The sequence below is a fragment of the Hippoglossus stenolepis genome, chromosome 7 (assembly GCF_022539355.2).
Source record: "Hippoglossus stenolepis isolate QCI-W04-F060 chromosome 7, HSTE1.2, whole genome shotgun sequence".
In the NCBI taxonomy this organism is placed as follows: domain Eukaryota; kingdom Metazoa; phylum Chordata; class Actinopteri; order Pleuronectiformes; family Pleuronectidae; genus Hippoglossus; species Hippoglossus stenolepis.
Window position 1 is genome coordinate 10948150 of NC_061489.1, and position 19797 is coordinate 10967946.

General features: G+C 44.7%; 2 protein-coding genes across 3 annotated transcripts; one reads left to right on the top strand and one right to left on the bottom strand.

Annotated features, from left to right (window-relative positions):
• Positions 1 to 546: 546 nt before the first annotated feature.
• On the bottom strand, positions 547 to 6981 carry rmnd5b (required for meiotic nuclear division 5 homolog B). The gene is made up of 10 exons (XM_035161363.2): positions 6853 to 6981; positions 5240 to 5422; positions 4930 to 5072; positions 4705 to 4842; positions 4460 to 4560; positions 3951 to 4117; positions 3568 to 3733; positions 3284 to 3386; positions 3042 to 3196; positions 547 to 2511 (listed from the first exon to the last, which is right to left on the bottom strand). The coding sequence occupies exons 2-10, from the start codon at positions 5376 to 5378 to the stop codon at positions 2448 to 2450; spliced, it is 1176 nt and encodes a 391-aa protein (XP_035017254.1). The 5' UTR covers positions 5379 to 5422; positions 6853 to 6981; the 3' UTR covers positions 547 to 2447.
• A 2253-nt stretch (positions 6982 to 9234) lies between these two features.
• Positions 9235 to 18882, top strand: si:ch73-43g23.1 (serine/arginine repetitive matrix protein 2). Of its 2 annotated transcripts, none has more exons than XM_035161357.2 (2): positions 9235 to 9719; positions 10161 to 18882. In XM_035161357.2, exon 2 carries the CDS (start codon positions 10240 to 10242, stop codon positions 18367 to 18369), a length of 8130 nt encoding a protein of 2709 aa, XP_035017248.1. In that variant the 5' UTR covers positions 9235 to 9719; positions 10161 to 10239; the 3' UTR covers positions 18370 to 18882. The 2 variants fall into 2 exon arrangements, with proteins under 2 accessions (XP_035017248.1, XP_035017247.1); XM_035161356.2 differs by having other exon boundaries at positions 9235 to 9617.
• Positions 18883 to 19797: the final 915 nt, after the last annotated feature.

Sequence of the window (19797 nt, forward strand, 5' to 3'; positions counted from 1 at the left end):
TTGTATTTATGAGTCTGCACAAGTGAGCATTTATATAAACGTGTGGAAAGTGAGAAACAGCACAAGCAAGTGTTGTTTTTTTAGGGTCTGGTTATCTGAATAGTTATGGGCTGCGTCTGACTCACAAGGCCCTTCTACCTTGGCATCTAAAACATTATATAAACTGGGGCTTAATATAACTGCACAGCTCAGGAGAGGTTGAGTGACTTACTGAAGTGGGATGAGGAGAGATTCTTAGCAGACGCGTTATCACTCCGGAGGAGGACGGCAGCGCTGAACGGCGTCAGCAGGACTGCTGTTTATCTGATGAAGTGACAGTTGTTTAATACTAGTGAATTATTTATGAATACAAATGTGAAAACTTCAAATTGAAACCTCTTACTTGAGATTTAATAAACTGAGGCTATATAGTACAAGTATCAATAATGTAGCACTAGCGCCATCAAGTGGTGAAGATGGGGGGAAAAGGCCCGAGCAGCTACAGTCAAGTGAGACATGGTAGGAGCAGTCCACCACCAAAGGCCATTCCAAGCCTCCAAAACTGCATTGGAGTATAAATTTTTATTTTTTTTTATTTTCAGATGCAAGTATATGAAACAGGGTCGAGGATAAATATTTACAATAAAGGCTGCATAACACACAAAAAGCAGGAAATGCAATCATTCGACAAAAACTTAACAGAAAGTACGGAGCGCTAGCAGTCGATCCGAGGGAACACTCGAGAGAAGCGATGAATGACTGTAAACATAAGGGAAAAAAAACAACAACAAAAAACAGGAGGAAACTCTGAAGTTCCACACGAGACAAACGTTAAACCAGGAGTCGTTTATCATAAACTGCGACTTCAAACCAAGCGTAATGTTGCAATAGTCGGTGTGAGCAGTGCTGGTGCAGTGCTTGTTGAAGAAATTTGCCTCACTGGAGTGTGAGGTGACATCACCATTTTCAAGAGGACACTCGCACAATTAGTGTGAATCACCGAAACCATATTGTACATCCAGAAGCCTCGCTTGTGACACCCTTTCCCCAAGTGTTGGCTTCACACGTCACCAGTTGAATAATATATACAAACTCCCATAACACCCAATCTATCAGCCTCAATAGTGAAATGTGTAATGTTTCTTGTAACTGCCAGGTGTGGTATGAACTGTTACAATGAGCCCTGAGGAAATGTATAGATCTTTTTTTTTTTTTTAAATGCTTCATCTCTTCTGACTTCATCTCAAATAAAAAGGCAAACCTATGCAGCAGAGGCATTTTCTAAGTATATATCAAACAACAGCCACAAAGATCAGAGGACCCACGACCGCCCCCCCCCCGTCCAAAACCCACCCACGACGAGTAAAGCTGAATCACGAGCCTACAGTCACTGCAAGTCAGACCATACGGCTACTGTCACACACTTCACATCTCCAAGTCACATGGCGTGCAAGCTCAGGGAACACGATGCGGGGGTCAGAGTGAGGCGATGGCGCGCTCCAACCATTAGCTCTGAAAGTTACACAGGAGAGTTGATTACACACGTTGCTCCTCAGTTTAATTTACTATTTTACATGAGCTGGTGCTGGCGGTTGCAATGAAAAATAGAAACGAAGCACATTTCACAGTAGTATATATTTTTTGTTTCCTTTTTGTCATCGTTTGTTAAATACATACACAGAACAAGACACATGGCTTCTATAATGAGGGAGATCTTGCTGGTGCAGTCAGTCACAAAAAGAAAAGAAAAAAAAGCCGTTCCTCCATTGATAAGTTAGTTAATCGTTCCACTGATCAAGTGGATACATCAGCCGACTTTCAAGCTACGTGAGGCCTGTATTACATTATGGAGGAGTAATCGGTCAACAATCAAGACTTTGATTTCAGACCTCCACAGTCCCCCCTCGCCACCAAATAATAAACCTACTACACAGTTTGTTACTCTGTTGTTCTCATGTGTAACAGAAGTTTATTACCATCCTGAAGTCAAAAACTGCTTATCTATGCCTTTGCCCCACACACACCCATCCATAGTCATTTCACTGCTTCCGTCAGGGAAAAAGAAAAAAGAAGCAGTCATCCAACTCAAGCAAACAAACACTATAAAGTATTACATATTTAAAAAGATAAGCCAATAACTCTGCAGGCATTTGCAAATGAGTTTCAATGAATGATCCTTTTTCAGAGGTGCTTCTTTGTGAGGATGCCCTCATGACTGAGAGACTCCTCACTCTACGACAGGTTGTAGTTCTCGCTGGAATCTGTGTACTACGCAAACTTGAGAGGGTCCGAGGTGGAAACGGGGCGGCCAAGGCTGTCCAGTGAAGCACTGGGGTAAAACCTTAATGCTTACAATAACAGGCCCGAGAGGCCAGGGGCAGAGGAAAGTTGCCAGAGCAAAAAATGGTCCTGGAAATGTGAAGAGCTCCAGGGAACTTCATCCTTACTCGTGAGTAGAGTGAGCGGTATCAAAAGTAGATCTGCTTGGCATGTGACGGGTTCTGCTCCATGGGGCAGTACGGGCATTTCAACCTGAGGAGGAGGAGATCAGGTACAGGATGTTAGAAACTTATACACTTTATATCACCTTTCCTAAAGCAAATTATTTGTACTTATATACAAAATGTGGGATTCTCCAAACTAAGGTTGGTCTCAACGAAGAAATTGATTGTCCTCTTTTCTCATAACTTGATTTTATAGGATGTGTTTGTGTTCTCGTCTCTTTAATGTGGTGTCTATATTTGTATATTTTTCTACAGTGTTGTCTAATAGTGGCTATTTCCTCTAATTTGAGTCACCTGCTCTGTCTATTTTGATAATGTGCCCATGATGTCACTTGACCTGTCACCTAATATCACCCAGGCCCATATATGTCTTGTTCTTCCTTTGATTCTGGTTAGTCACCCTAATGTCAGCCAGTGTGCCGCAACACAGAGGTGCATTTCTGTATCATTGCCATGCATTAGCCACTCTAACCGAGGTTTTTTTTACTTTTTCCACATCAAGAATGCCTTAGTTTATTTCCTTTTTTGCACAGGAAGCTAGTTGCATTTCGAACTTACTTTCCAGCGTTAGTCAGTTTGTTAAGGGCATCTCTGGAGATGACGTGGCCACAGATGAGCTTCATGGGAGGGTTGCTCTCTGAGGTCTGCTGCCGAAGGATTGGACAGGCGAAAACCGAGTGGTACCAGCATTTCTTACCGAGGTCAATTTCAATCTAAATGAACAGAGAGGGGGGTGAATTTAGCGAATGCTGAAAGAAAAAGAAAAGTAAGGTCTTTGAGGTCATTCAGAAGAGACTCACAGGCAGCTCGTCTTTGTGTGTCCAGACTCCGCTGCACTGTCTCTGCTCTATCACCTGCTTGATGTTCATCAGCACTGGCAAGGCCATACAGCCTGATGCAAAACTGCAGAGAAATATCAAGCAAACAGGATTAAATAATGCTGCATAGTGACAATGCAGTAGTATTGTTTATGTTACATCTTGACCTGACAAAAAAAATCGACTAATTAACTGTTTCAACTTTAGTTTCGACTTTGGTATGAAGGTAAAGATATTACAGGAGATCCGAGATGAGATCTTCCTACCTAACACTAAGTGGAGACTCTACGGAGAGGCCCAGTAAAGCGCAGGCATCTCTGGTGAAGATGTTGCAGATCTCTGCCCACTGATTTGTCTCCAGCAGACTGCGGTACGGCGAGTTCTCGATGCCATGACGCAGATACACCAGACTGCCCATCAGGATCTGGATGTCTGAAGGGACAAACAAGTGTAGGGGTTGACAATAAGGAAAATAATTAAAATGTCATTATGAGGAAGGGTTTGCTATTGTGATTGCTATTCAACGAATACCAAATAATTTCTAGGGTCCTTAATTCTTAACAAAAACAGTACAACACAACTCAGGTCAAGCATCTTGTGTGTTTGTGTTGGGAACGTCACAGTGATTATGCCTCTATATGGTTCCTACCTCTCTGGTGCTGAGAGGCGAAGGGCTGAAAGTGCCTGGCGTACTGCAGGGCCTCCATTTGGTTGCCGATTCCTCCACTGAGCAGACTGATGAAGTACAAGCGGTGCAACTTGAACTCTAAACTGCTGTTTAGGTCCAGGAGGCGCTGCCGATTCGTCACAGCCCACCTCGGAAGACACAAACATGAAGTACAGTCAGATTTAAAGTCAACACGTTGGTTAAGCGGATCATTCTAAAGTTAGTAATTTATCAGCATCACCATCATTGGTTTGAATATAATATATTTGACATTAAACAAGTATCAATCATCGATATTGAAATTCTGTAAATGTGTTAAACATCTAGAGTCAACTCCACTATGAAACAAGTTTTTTAGTCATTTATTTTTTCACTTTTCTGAGGCAATAAATTTTGATTCAATAAACCTATACAGAATCATCTCTACATCTGCAGTGTGAGAAATCAGTTAAAATTCTTAACCAAAGCTGATACAGAAAAAGAAAACATACTCTAGTGCCGGCCGGAGGTCCTGCATCCTCAGAGCTTCCAGGATCCTGTTCAGCTCCAGGAAAGGCTGCTTCATACTCATGTCTATAACTACACCAGACTCCTAGAAAATGACACAACTTATATCTTGAGAAAAACAGTGTCAACATTAAACTTAACTTGCGACTTTCAGAGGGAGGTTATCGCACAGTCTTGCAGGTAAGTTCACACCAAACAACATGAGATTAAAAGTATCACTGTTAATTACCTGACACAGATCCTCTGCTACACTGAGCATCCCTTGTCTGTACAGGTGCTCCACAATGGTCTCACTCAGGTATTTCTGTCTCTCTGGGGTGTCCCACACTGTCTCTGCCACCACAGCACTGATTTCTGCATCAAAATTCTGTAACGATGCATTTCAGAGATGATTCTTTGTGTATCGAACTTGTTCGATTATTAAGTTAATTTTGAAGTTGTTGCCTGTCCTTACTCTGTCAATGGCTTTGCCCACTTTCGACACACTGCCGTGGATGTCCTTATGTCGGGAGGCGAGCATCTGGACTGTTTCTTTGATATTCTTACAACACTGGGCCATAGTCTGAGACAAGACCGACAAGTCTGCGTCTTGTACTCCTAAGAGAGAAAAGGGAGAAATTGTCACCGTCTACAACAATATGTGTCTGTTTTGTTATGATGAACAAATAAATCAAAACTAATATAAAAATTTGATTTAATGCACTCAACTTACAAAAGTTGTATCTTAATTATTCAGTCACTGTATGTGTGCAAGATTTTCTTACCAAATGCCACTAGCTGTCCTCGGATCTCACACACACTGCGCAGGAGTTCGTCTAACCTTTCCTCAGACTGGTGGCCGTACATTACGAAGCGATGGAGCACTTTCTCCAGCTCCCGCTCCACACATGCACACTGTTCCATGATTCTGGCTGGAACACTCACACACACACACACAACACTGACACCTAGATTTAAGAGAAAAACAGTTCATGGTAGCTATGAGTTTGATAACAGTATATCCGCTGATGCTTATATATATTATATCCATTTTCATTGCAGACATGAATCTTCTAGTTCACACAATTTTAAGTTGATGTCTTCCAATTACTTGTCAAACGTTACATGAGAGAAAGAAAAGCCCAAAAATATTCACGTTTGTGCAGCTGAAACGACACAATGAGGTTATTTTGAAAAAATAACTTGTTCTTAATCAACTAAGAATTTTACCTCGTTACATAAAAAATAATCCTTTTTGGTAGTGATTCATGAAATGCTTTGTTTTTTTAAGAATACTGATGAAGATATGTGCTGAGCAGGCCAAAGAATATCCTTGTCAGTAGAAAAGAATTAAACAATTACTTAGTATAATACATCAGACATACGTTTGGTATTTCCCAACAACAATGTCCTCTCGCCAGCCCAGCCAATGTTTCAACCAGGCTCTAGATTGTGATGTTATTGTTTTTTTCTTTACAGTTTATGTAGTTTGTAGTTTGCTGCAACACAAAATAAAAACGTACAAATTCGTTCCATGGCCCTGATTAAAGGATTAGGGATCCCATTGTGTTTAATACAGAGTTAAAGCCCATGTTGAAATGAACTGATATGTTATTGACAGCCTGACTGTCACGCTGCTGCTGTCAGAAGCTCTGAGGCACAGTGATGCGTTTAAAGACCGTTGACAGTCGTTATTTTCAGCAGAGATAAGGAAAAGACGAACTTCTCCTTCCCTGCCCTGACTCAAAGTTTGGCCTGGTGTGGCTCCACTAACAACCACCGAGGCCTGAACATAATGACAACCAGGCACACAGTGTACTCTGCGGCCTGGTGTTTACTAACGTGAGCCGCCGCTAGCTTCTCAAAGTTTGATGAAATCCCGAGGCAGAGAATGATAAATTGACCTGGGATTACGTTCCCCGTTGTGATTACTGCTGTATCACGTTAAAACTATGAATCGTTTCGGGCTCAGCTTTGCTGTAAACTCACCGTCTGTGAGCTCAACACAGAAAATGTCCACCTACGGCAACAACATAAACGCAAGCAGCACTGATGTTTCACCGATCAAACACCACGTTACGTAGTTTTATTAGCGGCTACTACTGATAGACTTGAAGTGGCACCAACCGCTGACAATATGGTTTTATTCGACGCGGACATTGCGAATATTTAGCAACAGCAGAGCTAACATAAACAAACGCTATCACAGTCTCTAGCCACAAAAGCTCGCCATTGCTAGCGGCTAGTTAGCTAGTTGACGTTAGCTGCTGCTCTCTGACACGGTCCAAATTATTTCAGGAGAGAATGACAACCCGCTCATTTCGTATCATCCCAACACTTACAACATCCAGAACCGTTTAATTCATTTTTAAGATGTGGTAGAATAAAAAACACTCACCTGTCGTGCTGATTAGTTAGCAAACATTAGCGTTAGCCACTTGCCTGTAATGGCAACACTTCACCAGCAGTTGTAATGCGGATCTTCCGGTGTCGCATTCGGCCTCAGCTGGACGTTTCACAATAAAAGTCGTATTTCCTCCGGGACATCCAAGGCTAGTAGCTTTCATCACGATGTTTTTCCCACACGATGAAGTTTTGAAGCTGTGTCACAATCCACTCCCTGAATGTTGCCACAGGATACTGAAGCATCAGCGTGTAAATACCCTTTTCATTTTGTATTTGGGCAAAACGGAGCTGTTTGTTTAATATGAAGGATCGAGTTTTAGGTTTAGTTTGACCTGTAGCAAATGCAATGGATCTTATTTGTAAATCAATATAATTCAACGATTTAATCTAAAAAATTACTTGGAATTGCTTCAGTAAACTATGTAGTGGAGCATAATATTAGTACATATTCTCATCCACCAAAATTAGAATATAGACAATATTTTTTATTGTGTTGCTTGTCTAGACTTTGCTGATGCATATCATAGCACCCTAAAAAAGCAACTAGGTCAGTTCAAAAAGATAGATTTGCAATGTGATCCTATGTTTATATTATTTGTGTTTGTCATGAATACTAGCACCTAAATAACTCCTCATGAGACTGGACCCTTGTTGGGCGTCAACAACTCCAGACAGAGCCTCTGCAGGAAAAAGCAGCTGTGATGAATTTCTAAAAAGTAACTCATGTTTATTTATCTTCACACACACAAGGAAGTGTCACAGAACATAAGCATCCCCGCCAAAACCTTGATTTAAAAGTTTTACATGTTTGTTCACTAATAGCTGCCCAGGCACGGCTTGTCGGTGTGTGTTGCTTTGTGAGAGGGTGAGGCCTTTAGACTTGGGGCAGGCTGGTGTGATCTAATCTCACAGTGATGTAGACTAAAGCTCCCCATTGCTGAGGTGCTCATCATTCTTTCCCTGTGAGTCCTCCTCCAGTCTGCTGTGCTGCCATGACCGCAGAGGTTCAAATTTATCAGCATCTCTGTACAGTTTAGTTTGCACTCTCTCATAACTCACGTACCCATATCATGTATGTACTGTATGCATTTCATCCTCTGTAACCATTTGCAACTGTATTGTGCTCAAAGGCCATTGTTTTACACTTTTACTCCACAGTACCCAAGTGATACCAATGTGTATTTACAAATCGCAATGAAATAGTGTATTGTAGTTTACTGTACATGCTTTAAATCCAATCTTCTCTGCTCAGACTTCAGAGGGATGATCATCCACGCTTGTCATGCCATTCCAGCCTCCAGTGAAATCTGAAATTACTTACCAGACATTTTTGAAAGTGGATCTGGAGTCTATAAACATCAATTGATTTATAGAGAATGAATGGTGAAAAGAGGTATGTAGCTGTTGAAAAGGTCTGCAAGTTTAAAGCCGTTGCATTAACCGCACCAAGGTCAGAGACTCGTGTCCTGACAGCTACACCGACAATGTATGCACTCGTGACAATGTTAGACTCTTCAGAGAGAAGATTCGGCCAAAATAACAAATGCATGATGACACACATACCATAGCTTGTTTCCATACTAAAGATATAATATACCCACAGTGACAACTTTATGCAACATTCAATCCGGGCTGCAATCAAAGATTTTCCATCGGTGTAGAACTCATCGGCGTCATCATCAGTATGACTGATGATGAATGGTAATGTTATGAGGTGTTGGGTTATGGACAGAGGCTTAAACTCACTACCATCAAACATGCTCAGACAGACTCAGTGGGGCTCAGAGAGTACTGTTATTCTAAAACGTACAATAACTGATGTGACCCCATTTGTTGTGACAGTCAAGCTTAAGTGTGAAAATTGAAATTATATTTGACTAGTTTTCTTGAAAAAGAAGATATCCAGACATTGACAGGAAAAACGTGACAGAAAACATGTGAGCACCATAACATAGTTATGCAAGTGTTGCTACCTTAGGAGTTTTGCATGTGAGCGCTGTAAGTCGGGTGGTCTTTCTTAACCTTTGACCTGTTGTACCCCAGTTACACCATAGCATTCACACCCTCACTCATACACACACATATACACACATGCATACATGTGTACAATAACTGTAGTGTTGATGCTTAATATAGCCTCTTAGTAGTGGTCAAGTGGACAATGTGTGGCTGCACTTTGAGTTTGGTATTTCCCCTTTCTTTCCCCACCACCGTGCCCCGCTAAAGCTATGGCTATCATGGCCCTGATAATATGGGTCTATATATAGAGGAGCCCTGTGACTGAGCCGGCTCTAAGTGTCAAATTCCAGGCACACTCATCCTGGCTGGATCAGCACCTGCTTCTAACTATAAACCCACCCACCCCCTGCGCTGCACCCCAGGCCAGCTCCCACTGAAAAGCCACTGCCCAACCAAACTCCAGTTTGGAGAAGAAAAAAGATCCTGGTTAGAGTCAGTGAGTGCTTACCCCGTGGCCAGCTCAGAAGGGAGGGGCAGAAATAGAGATGGGGGCATTGGAGGATGTAACATGTCTGAGCGAGATGCCCGTGTTTGCTTTTTCTATTCAAGTCTGATACATGGCAGCGTGGCACTGCCAGACTGAGCGGAGCTGCTCAGTCCTGGATTCTGCATATGCACCGAGGTCTCGTAAGCTTGGAGCGTGTTGGTGATTTTGAGAGGCAACTCACTGGATGACAGACAGACATTTCAACACAGAGCAACTCAATGCCCTTGGGAAAGAGTCATCATTGGCCAAAGGTATAGTACCATTCATTCTGTCGCTCTCTACTTGTGCATTGAGCAGCCCTTCCTTCTCTTGTCAGTCTCTCACCAAGGCAATGTGGAGAGCTTAGATAAAAGGTATGTACAGTATCTGGCAGAGCAAATAATGTAAGATAAATTTATCTCAAATTATAATGTAATTAAAATTTGAAATAAGATGCATTTATATTATAGTTCTTATATATATAAGAATATCTTGATGATTAATCTTATGAACCTTTAAGCACATGTGGCAAAACACTAAATTTCTGGTATGTAACTTAAGTGTTTGCCAACTTTTAGTGAACATTTGTATATTCTCTTCAGTTCATTCATTTCAGTTTGCTTGCTGCTGCTTTTTAAGGCATAGTGACAGAGTGAGTTATATTTATGTTCTGAACCCCTTTTGGGGGTTGAAGATATTCTTTTACTGCTGGCAACAAAACAGAAACACTTGTCTGCAGCGCTGCCTGTCAAATGTTGCTCTTGGTTTAAATGAATGAAATACACATCCTCCAGGTGACCATATCTTCTTTCCAGCCCAGGAACAGATCCCAGAGCAGACTCAGAGAGTGGACTGGACTGGCCACAGTGATAATTTGAATTTTGTGGACTAGCGATGGACAGCTGGACTCTTCAAGGAGACAGCTACTCCTTCCTGCGCAGTGCGCCCCGCACCTTTACCCTTTGCCATCGTGACGGCACCCCCAACCACGTAGAACTCTTTGACATCATCAACGTCCCCACTCAGCGCAGCGCCATCTCCGAGACCACTTGCCTGTGTGACATTTTTGGAGACGACTGTGAGTCGCCCTCCCTCTCCAGCAGCCCTGCTGTAGGGGCCTTTGTCCTTTCTAAGAGGGAGGTGGACGGGACAGCTGCTGCATCACCTCTGGTGGATGATTTGAATGACTCAGGCTCTTACCACACTGCACACGGCTCCAGTGAAGGAGAGGAGGGATTTGAAGATTCAAGAGAAAGGCTTTACAGCCCCCCGTTGCAGAGCCCGTCTTCAGAGACGTGGCAGTCAGAGGGCGAGGGACTGAGTTCAGAGCATCTAGACATCTCTGAGGACAGTAGCCCAAACTTCGAACGAAAAAGCAAATCACCAGTCCCTCAGCTTAGTAGAGCTAGTCCACCACCTGAAGCCCTCAACACTGGTGAGAGAACGCCCTTTCCTGGAGATAAAAGCTCCTACACCATTACTCCAGAGGGGAGAACATCCCCCTCCTCTTCTTCTGCAGTGGAGATAAGACATTCACCGTCATCACCTAGTCCAAGACAAAATCAGTTAGAAGCTGAACCAGAGAGACTCACTCCTGTTTCGAAAGACAAACACAACAGCCCCGCACATCAATTCTTAAATCCAAGTCCGTGCTCTGAGCCGAGGACCTGTGTCAGCTCATCCTCCACTGAATCAGTGAACACCCAGTCTTCACCTGACTTCAGGGTGGCACAAAACTCACCTCATCCAAGGAACCAACAAAGCAGTCCCTTGCCTGAGTCCACACCTGACAATTTTTCGCTAGATTTTACAGAGTCAGCCTTTGAATCTAAAGCCAATCTTTCATCTCCAATACCTGGATCCAGTAGTACAGAGTCTCATTCAAGAGAAACTTCAGTCACACCTGAGCTGAAGAATAACCAATACTCCCCCAATACTCAAGCATCATCTCCTTTTCTTGAGCTAAGTAGGAGGGTTTCCCTGCCTGATCTTTTCAGCAGAGGCTACACACCAGATATAGAAGAGCCTCCCCACTCTCCTGAGCTGATTTTAAATCCTTCATCTGCAGAAGGAGACACCACAACTACTCCTGAGAGCCCAAAAACAGAGTTATCATTTGAAGGAGGCAGCACTGTTTCTACACCTGCTCCACGATACACACCTCCCTCACCTGTCATTTCAGTAACAACATCTCCTGAGCTGGTGGAGACCAGTGTCTCACCTGAATTTAGACACACAGCTCCCTCACCTGGCTTGCTCAGTGCTGCCTCTCCGGTTACCACAGGGACGAGAACTCCCTCCCCTGGCCCCTCACTGAAAATAAGATACCCTTTAACGCCTACTGAGAACAGGAGCCAGGATTCCTCGCCTGTGGTAAGTTATACTTTATCTCCATCACCTGGAGCTAGGAGCTACTGCTCTCCAGTAGAGCACAGACATACCGCTCCTTCACCTGAAATCAGGATTACAGCATCCTCACCTGAGCTTCTCACTTACTCTGCCTCATCAAGAAGCCTCGACTCATCCCCTCACATCACAGGGATTTCTTACAGCATTGTTCAGCCAGAAGAGAGGGACACATCCCCTTTTCCGGAGCTCTCTCGTCTCTCCACCACTGAGCCTCACAGGACACTTGTGTCCCCAGAGGCAGGGAGCCGTACTCACAGCAGAGGCAGTGTACAGAGCAGCACAGCAGGGTCCACTGGTACGCCACGACACTCGCCTCATACATCAGGCTTCACAAACTCTGTCCTGCAGCCTGAAATAACTTTGTCATATCAACCCAGGTACCAAACGCCTTCACCTCAGCCACAGCAACAGACTCCCACACCTGAGCCAGGATACCAAACCCCTTCCTCTCAAAAGCATCAAAGTCCCTCACCTCAGCATCTCCCAAGTAAAGACCTGTCACTTGTTTCCCCATCTCCTGAGCAGAGATCCCCAGCAACCCTATTCGCAGAGTACCGCTCTCAGTATACACAGCCTACTCCTCCTCTGAGAAACACACCAGAGTTCGAGAAGGAGTCCTCTTCAGGGGATATTACAGAAATACAGTACCCCACACATTCGTCAAAAGACGTGTCACCCTTATTTGAATTAGACAAAGGAGTCACATCAGTTCTTCCTGAAATCAAAAGCAGTTCACCAGTGGTCATAGTTAGTTCACCTGTATTTACGTCACCTTTCTTAGCAGAGGACAAGATAGAGAGTTCATTTGCACAACAAAGCACAGAGATAGAAGCACAAACAAAGGAAGTAAACATTCAAGATAACTTGAGTTTAGTCTCCTTCTCTGAGGAAAAGCAAGACTTTGGCTATAATTTTTGTCCTAAAGAAGACTGTTCTAATAATCCAACAATTGAAATCAAGTCTCATTCCCCTAATGTTCTAGTCTCTAAGGACAGGAGCCCCACCATTTCACCTGTCCACAGGGCTACATCCATCTCACCTGTGCAGAGACTGGAGAAACCAGAGCCTCCGTTCACTTCTCGTTCACCAAATTCTGAAAAGAGCAGTTTCTTGAAATCATCTTGTACACCTGAGCTCTCAAGAAGACATCCGTCAACAAAAGTTAGACGTGAAAACAGAGAGAGGTTCACCGAGAACATGGCCCACCGTGCTCACAGAAGACGGACGCCCTCTCCACCACTCACCAGGTTTACACCTGTCCACATCATAGCCCCTGAGAAACCATACCGACAGTGGCAGAACAGAAGCCACAGCCCCTCTCAGGTTGTAGCATCCTCACTAAGTGGTAATTTGAATACAGTGGTGACAAACAGGGAAAACCCCAATGTTGCCCCTGTTGACAATAATAGCCAGGCCTACTGTGGAAGAGGAGGGCAATTGCAGATGGAAAGGGAAATGCAGCTGGAGGAGGAGAGAGCAGTAGTTAGGGAGAGGCAAAGGGATAGGGAGATGAAGAGAGAGAGAAAGAGGGAGGAGCGCGTCCCTGAAAAGGGGGAGGGGTGGCAGGGGGACGCCAGTTACAGAGGGGAACAGGTTGAGCTGTCATTCAATGCCAGGAATAGAAAAGGGCCTGCGAGTCGCAGTGCAGCTCCCACAAGCAGAGAGACCCGTCAGGGACTGCCAACAGTGCATTCCTGTTCAGAGAGCTTACTTGCTACCAGACAGCTACAGCAACAACAGAGTCTCCTGAGACTTGCCTCCCAACAGGACCCCAGAGGTGGTGGTCCAGGCAGACGGCTTCAACCTCCGACACACCAGAACAAAAAAAGTGCTCTAGGACGCACAGCTGCAAGCAGGCCCTGCAGGAGTTCCAGCTCCAGCATGGGAAGTGAGCTGGATGAAGCAGATGATGAGGTGAAATGGTTCACAGACTTGGCTTTCCGCAGCCTGTCAAGTCCCGAGCTAGATTACCTTGACATGTACAACTCCAGCCACCGTTCATCAACCAACATTTCTCAACCATCTACCCAGGAGAGCCCCGCTGGGGTAAATCCCACCTGGCAGGCATACGCTGACTTCAGGGGTTCTGCTCCAAAACTGGACAATGATGAACTCTCCTACCAGCAATCATCTGCGTACTACTCACATGGACTAGATCCATCAAGGCGCTATGAGCTGGGCAGCTTTGAGTGCGTAGATGTGTCTATGGAAAGAGACGACACCAGGAAGGTGAGAAGAGGAGTTCCAAAGAGACAGATCCAGCTGAAGAGAAAGAATAATGCTGACGGGAAGCAGGATGAGAGTAGTGAAAATAGTAGTCCTGGAATACCAGTCATGGTGGAAAGCCCGTCTCTAGAGAGTCACACCAGAGAGACACTCATGAGACAACACAGTACACCAGCAGTAACACAAGATTGCTACCGCTCTGAGTGCAGCCCTGAGCCCAATCAAAAAAATGAGAGAAGATTCAAACTCCAGAAATCTGCCTCACTGGATGAAACAGGCACTAAAACCAAGATGGCCACCTGTCTCATTAAGAGTGTACTGTCCAAGAAGATGCAATGTGTTGACAAAGAACCTGATGACCAGGCAGAAGACGTGAGCCCTGCTTTTGATGAAAACAGCCCACCAACAGAGAGCACAATACAGAAAGTATCCCCAAATCCTGACAGGCATAATCTTAGTTCCACGCCTCTGTCAGATTATGGTCTCTCACCTGAGTGTCTTCCTTTGAGAGGAGAACCAAGCACAAAGGACGAAGCCAAATCACCAAAAAGCTTTGGAATGAGAACCAGTAACAGGCCAAGTTCATCCAGCAGCAGCAGAAGTGTAAATGTCTCTCAGACTGACAGTGAAGATGCTGATTCTCCGAGCAGGAATGCAACTGCCTTAAGATCTGACATGAGATCAGAATTGAAAGTGCCATTTGATAGTAAAATGTCCAGAACTGGAGTACGGCGAGCAGATGGCATTAAAATCTGGGACGAAAGGGAGGGTGGTGACTCAGCAAATTCCGCTTCCGGGAACACAGGAGCTGCTTTTGCTACTGGAGCTGGCAGTGGGCAGGCCTGGATGACAAACAGAGACCAGGAATGTGAAAACACAGAGGACCATAAACAACTGCAGGAGGGGGACGAGGGTGCCTGCACTTCAAAACCACAACAGTTTACACTCAGAGCTGTGGAGAAAAAGAAAACCTCTCTAAATGTCTGCCTTACACCTGAGGTAGAAAACAAACTTGAGGCTCCTTTACTGGATATAACTAACAGGGAAAAGGCAGACAGGGCAGAGACTAGTGTGTATGAGAAAACAGAAGAAGATGAAGGAAATGCCAATAATAAAATTAAGGCCCCCATACACAAAGTTAGAGACGTGAGGCAGCTTGTAAAAAATACTTATAATCTGTCTTTCAAGGCACCTCGTGCTGGGTTGCCATCAGATGTGAATGACGAAAAGATGGAAACTTTTAATGAGGAAAGGAGGGAAGAAGTAAAAGAGAAGAGGGGGAAAGAGGTCATAGCAGGGAACGAACATGGAGTAAGCCAAGAAATGAGGATGGAAGCAAGGGAAGAGGCCTACAGGGTGGAGAGGGAAGAGGAAAAGAAAGAGGAGGTAAAAGATTCCAAACTGCCAACCTTTCCTCCACCTCTTCAAAGCAAAGCAAAGCCTCTGCATCGTCCTCAGCCAATGCAAATAGAATACAAGGCTGTTTGCTGGAAAGAAGACAAATATAAAATGTCATGCAGCAAGAAAGCAAACCCAGGTGACAAACCTCTGGCTTCTCCAGAACGTGTCACTGAGGTGAGCAGAGAATCACAACAAGAGAAAAACACAATAGGAGACACAACAAATGGCAAATCCTGTCAACATGATCTAAAAAAGGCAGCAGAGACACAAGAGGCTGTGACAGAAATGCACAAAATGCCAGACAAAGAGGTCGAACCTATTGTTGTGACCACTGACAGAAAACCTCCCCTGCTCAGAAGCCTTCCCAAACCGCCCAGTAAGGAAAGAGAGGTGTCCACTGCTGTGGTGTTAATAAGAGATGGATCCAAAACATCTGCATCTCCAGTGCAGGAAAAGATTCCCACCCCAATCCAAGTCCCTGCTCCTTCACTTTCACCTGGGCCCACCACCTCTGGCAGCAGTGGCCACTCAGTCTCCATGTTATTGAAGGAGAAAGGCTACCAAGCTGATATTGGAGCAGTGGTGGGGGGCGATGTACAGAATGCAGCTGGAGGGAAAGGGCCGCCCCGTAAGCATGTAAACTGCATGGAGATCCCCCTTCAGACCATCCTGTCTTCAGATGGTTGGAGAGGCGAGTCTCATAGAGAGAGGACGTTCTCCTCATCCTCCACCACGTCTGGCCTCTCATCAGTGTCTGAAAACACAGACACGCTTACAAAGACCACAGAAGCTGAGGTAGTTAACATTAAACCTCCAATCAGAGATGTAGGAAAACAAAAAAGCACTCCTCTACCACTGAGGAATTCCCAGGAGCAAACGCCACCTCTCACAAAACAGAAGGATGTAGGAGATTTTGAAGCAGTGAAAAGACTAGATCCTACCTTCCCCCCGAGGTCCCCCGCAATAAGGAGATTCAGACCACAGCCAATTGAGGTGAAGTCACTGTCTAAAGAAACACAGAAACAAGAGATGCCAGCAAACACCACGGTAAACAATAGACCTCAAACCATTGAAGTTAAATCCATAGCTAAAAATTCTACAAAGCCAATTGTGCCTCCAAAACCAAGTTGCAAATTTAAACCTGCTGATGTAGGAGCAACGCCAAATGAAGCACAGAGACCATCAGTAACAACATCGACTGTGAAACCACAAGTTGAAGAGAGGGCTCAAACAATTGTGGTGTCCTCACCGACTATCTATAGAAAGATCTCCAATGAGTCCACAGCAACATCAAACTATACACGAAAACTGGCTGTGTCTGCAGTGTCCAGCCTCAAACCTCCACCAAGCAAAACAACAGCAACCACCATCTCCAATCTCTCAAACCAGTCGACAGCACCACCAGAGGCAGAAGCATGTAACGACAGAGGACAACAACAACCTGCTGCCTCGCCTCAAAGCTCCAGATACATACAAAGACCTACAACCTTAGCTCCAACATCAACCACCAGTCCTGATTTAACCTCAGCTCCAGGTCCAATTTCTGAACTGATGCCAAGCCAAATCCCTGGACCTACCTCAGCTGGAGCCAACCAGCCAAGCCAACCAGCTGTTGTGAATCCAGACAGCCAACCAGTTCATCCTAGAATGGCATGCCCTCATGAACAAGCTATGCCGGCGACTTCAAACAATGTGAAACAACCCGCTGCTGTTCACACGACACAAGTACCAGGATACACACGCCAATCGTACCGCAGATCACTGTCTGGCGAGCGTCCCAACAGAGCAGATGACCTACGTTTTTATGCCTCGGATGATCCTCCAAGCTACGATGAAAGAGAAAGCTTCAGTCCACTCATGCTCCCCGATCTGAGCCTCAGGAGGTCAAATCGCTATCAGCCCTCCTCCCATCATCCTCCCTGCTCCTGCACAGCCGGCTGCCCTTCCCACCCTGGTCTCACAGCTCCTCACCATCACCGCAGCCCTCACAACCTCACGCCCCCTGCCCCTCCACACTCTCCGGGCCAGGCGCTGCCTTACCAGGGGCCTCTGCCCCCTCTTCGCCCCCACCAGTGCAGACCTGACCCTCTGCCAATGAGCTACCATCCCAGTTCCCCCAAATCAAGTCCTCTTGGTCCCAGCCAGCCACCTACCCTGTACCAGCCTCTCCACCAGCCTCCTCCCTGCCCTCCCCACCCCTCACTCATGCAGGCCTGCACTGCTGACCGGCCACTGCAACCACCGCAGCATATTGACCACAGACGAGCCCCTATGCACAGGTCCCCCCAGCAGCAACCACCCGGCATGTCTGGGGCTCCTTACAGTGATCCTGGCCACAGCCACTCACCTGGCCTTCCTACTATGGATCCCCAGTACTTGTGTGGTCCTCAAAGCCTGGGGCCTTCCTATGGCTCTGAATACGGGGGTGACAGCTCTAGTTTGTACTCCGAGAGCAGCTATGGACAAGCACCTCGCAGAGTGCTCCTAGATCCTGAGACTGGGAAGTACTTTTATATCGAGGTGCCTGTGCAACCCCTAAGGAAAATGTTGTTTGACCCAGAGACTGGCCAGTATGTAGAGGTGCTCATCCCACAGCAAGCAATGTCCCATTCAGGCCTGTATCCTCCATCAGCAGCCCCTTACCCATCTCTCCACAATCCCAACATGTACGCCCCTGCTCCCCAGTACATGCCCTATGCAGCTCCTCCTCCCACAGCCCACACCCAGACTCAGCCGCAGCCACCTCGCTATCCCGAGGCCTCTGCTGAAGCAACGATGCATCCAAGTGGGCCTGGGGTCAGCTATAGGAACCGCTCTGGTCAGGGGTCCAAGTCAGATTCCCAGAACCATCCACCATTGGACCAGAGCTACCTGGAGAGTATGTATTACGTCCCGACAGGGATGAATGCGAGCCCCAATCCCACCCCACCAGACTATTACCACAAACATCCCCCCAACCTTCCCCCAACAGGGGGGAAAAGGTCCTGAAATAGAGGATAGAGGCCGCCTTCCTGGAGCCTGTTGGGTTTTAAATACACAGTATATAAAGGGGGTGTCTAATGTTAGCCTGCACTGTTATTTGAGTTTTCACATTGCAACTGAAGACTGCGATTCTTTGTTTGTTGTTTATTTGCTGCTGCTTGTTCTGTGCGGGCTGCTTTAATCGAAAGAAATGATTTTGAATCCGAGAGTAAGCGTAACGCAAGTAAGTGATTACTGCCTATCCTCAAAATGGTCTATAAAGATTTTTTGTCATTTTTGATACAGGGTAAGAACAGCACACTGTTACTTCACCAGTAAAGCACAGATGCTATAAATCAATAGGTTTACTAATTAACTGATGCGTGTACTTTCATAACAAATATCTCCAAAAAACTTGAAAATACTGTTTTAAAAGAACCTCATATTTATTTTATTATTGTTTTTCTCTAATATTGAATGAGTGAGTTTGTGCAAATTATGTCTGCAACAACAACAATGCTAATAAAATGTGTCACTTTACGCATGGCTCCTTTTTCTTGCTTAATGTGAAACATTACATCTGTGGCTCTGTGTGTTAAAATACTTAATGGTGAATTCAGCAGCTACAACTGAGAGTTTCATCTTAGGTTACCTCTGCAATAAGAGCAATGTCATAGTAAAATACAAAATAAGAAAAATAAAACTAAATTAGTTAAATAAAATATAGCTCAATATAGATCTAATTAAAAATATGTGTATTGCCTTTAGGGAAATACTGCAATGCATCAAACATGTATATATACAGTATATAAATGGTGTCCATACAACCGATTTACAAAAGGTGTGGGTTTGAGTAAACCAATTCTGAGAATTATTAATCATGAATTATTGCTAGATATTAAAACTGTGTTGCAGCTTTGAAACCAGCAGCAGCATCTCTTATCTCGTGATCTCTCTGCCTCTAGAGGGCGCTTTACCTCCAAACAATGTGCAGCAGCTATGAGTGAAAGGATCACTGTGAAAATCATCATTCAATCATTACGGTAGGGGTTCAATATTGAGTTGGATTCACTAGGTCACATGAGATGAAAATTAGTGAAAATAAATTATTACATTCCCACGACAGAGAACACTAATATTCATATTATTTATTTATTTATTTTTGCACTTTTTATTGAAGTTAGCACATTTTTCATTGAACAACACAAAGGGGATTCTCGTCACATTTCATGTCAGTCTGATGAAAACATCTGATTATGACTAATGCATATCAAACATATCAAACAATTTTTAAAAGTTAAAAAAAAATAATAGGAACACATACAGACAAAAGATTTTTATGAGGGAGATGATGACATCAACACATGATGCAAATGCAGATGGTCCAAATATGCAGTAATGAGAGTTTGAGGCAGGGCATTGTACCACCATGACCACTAGAGGGTACCACAGACC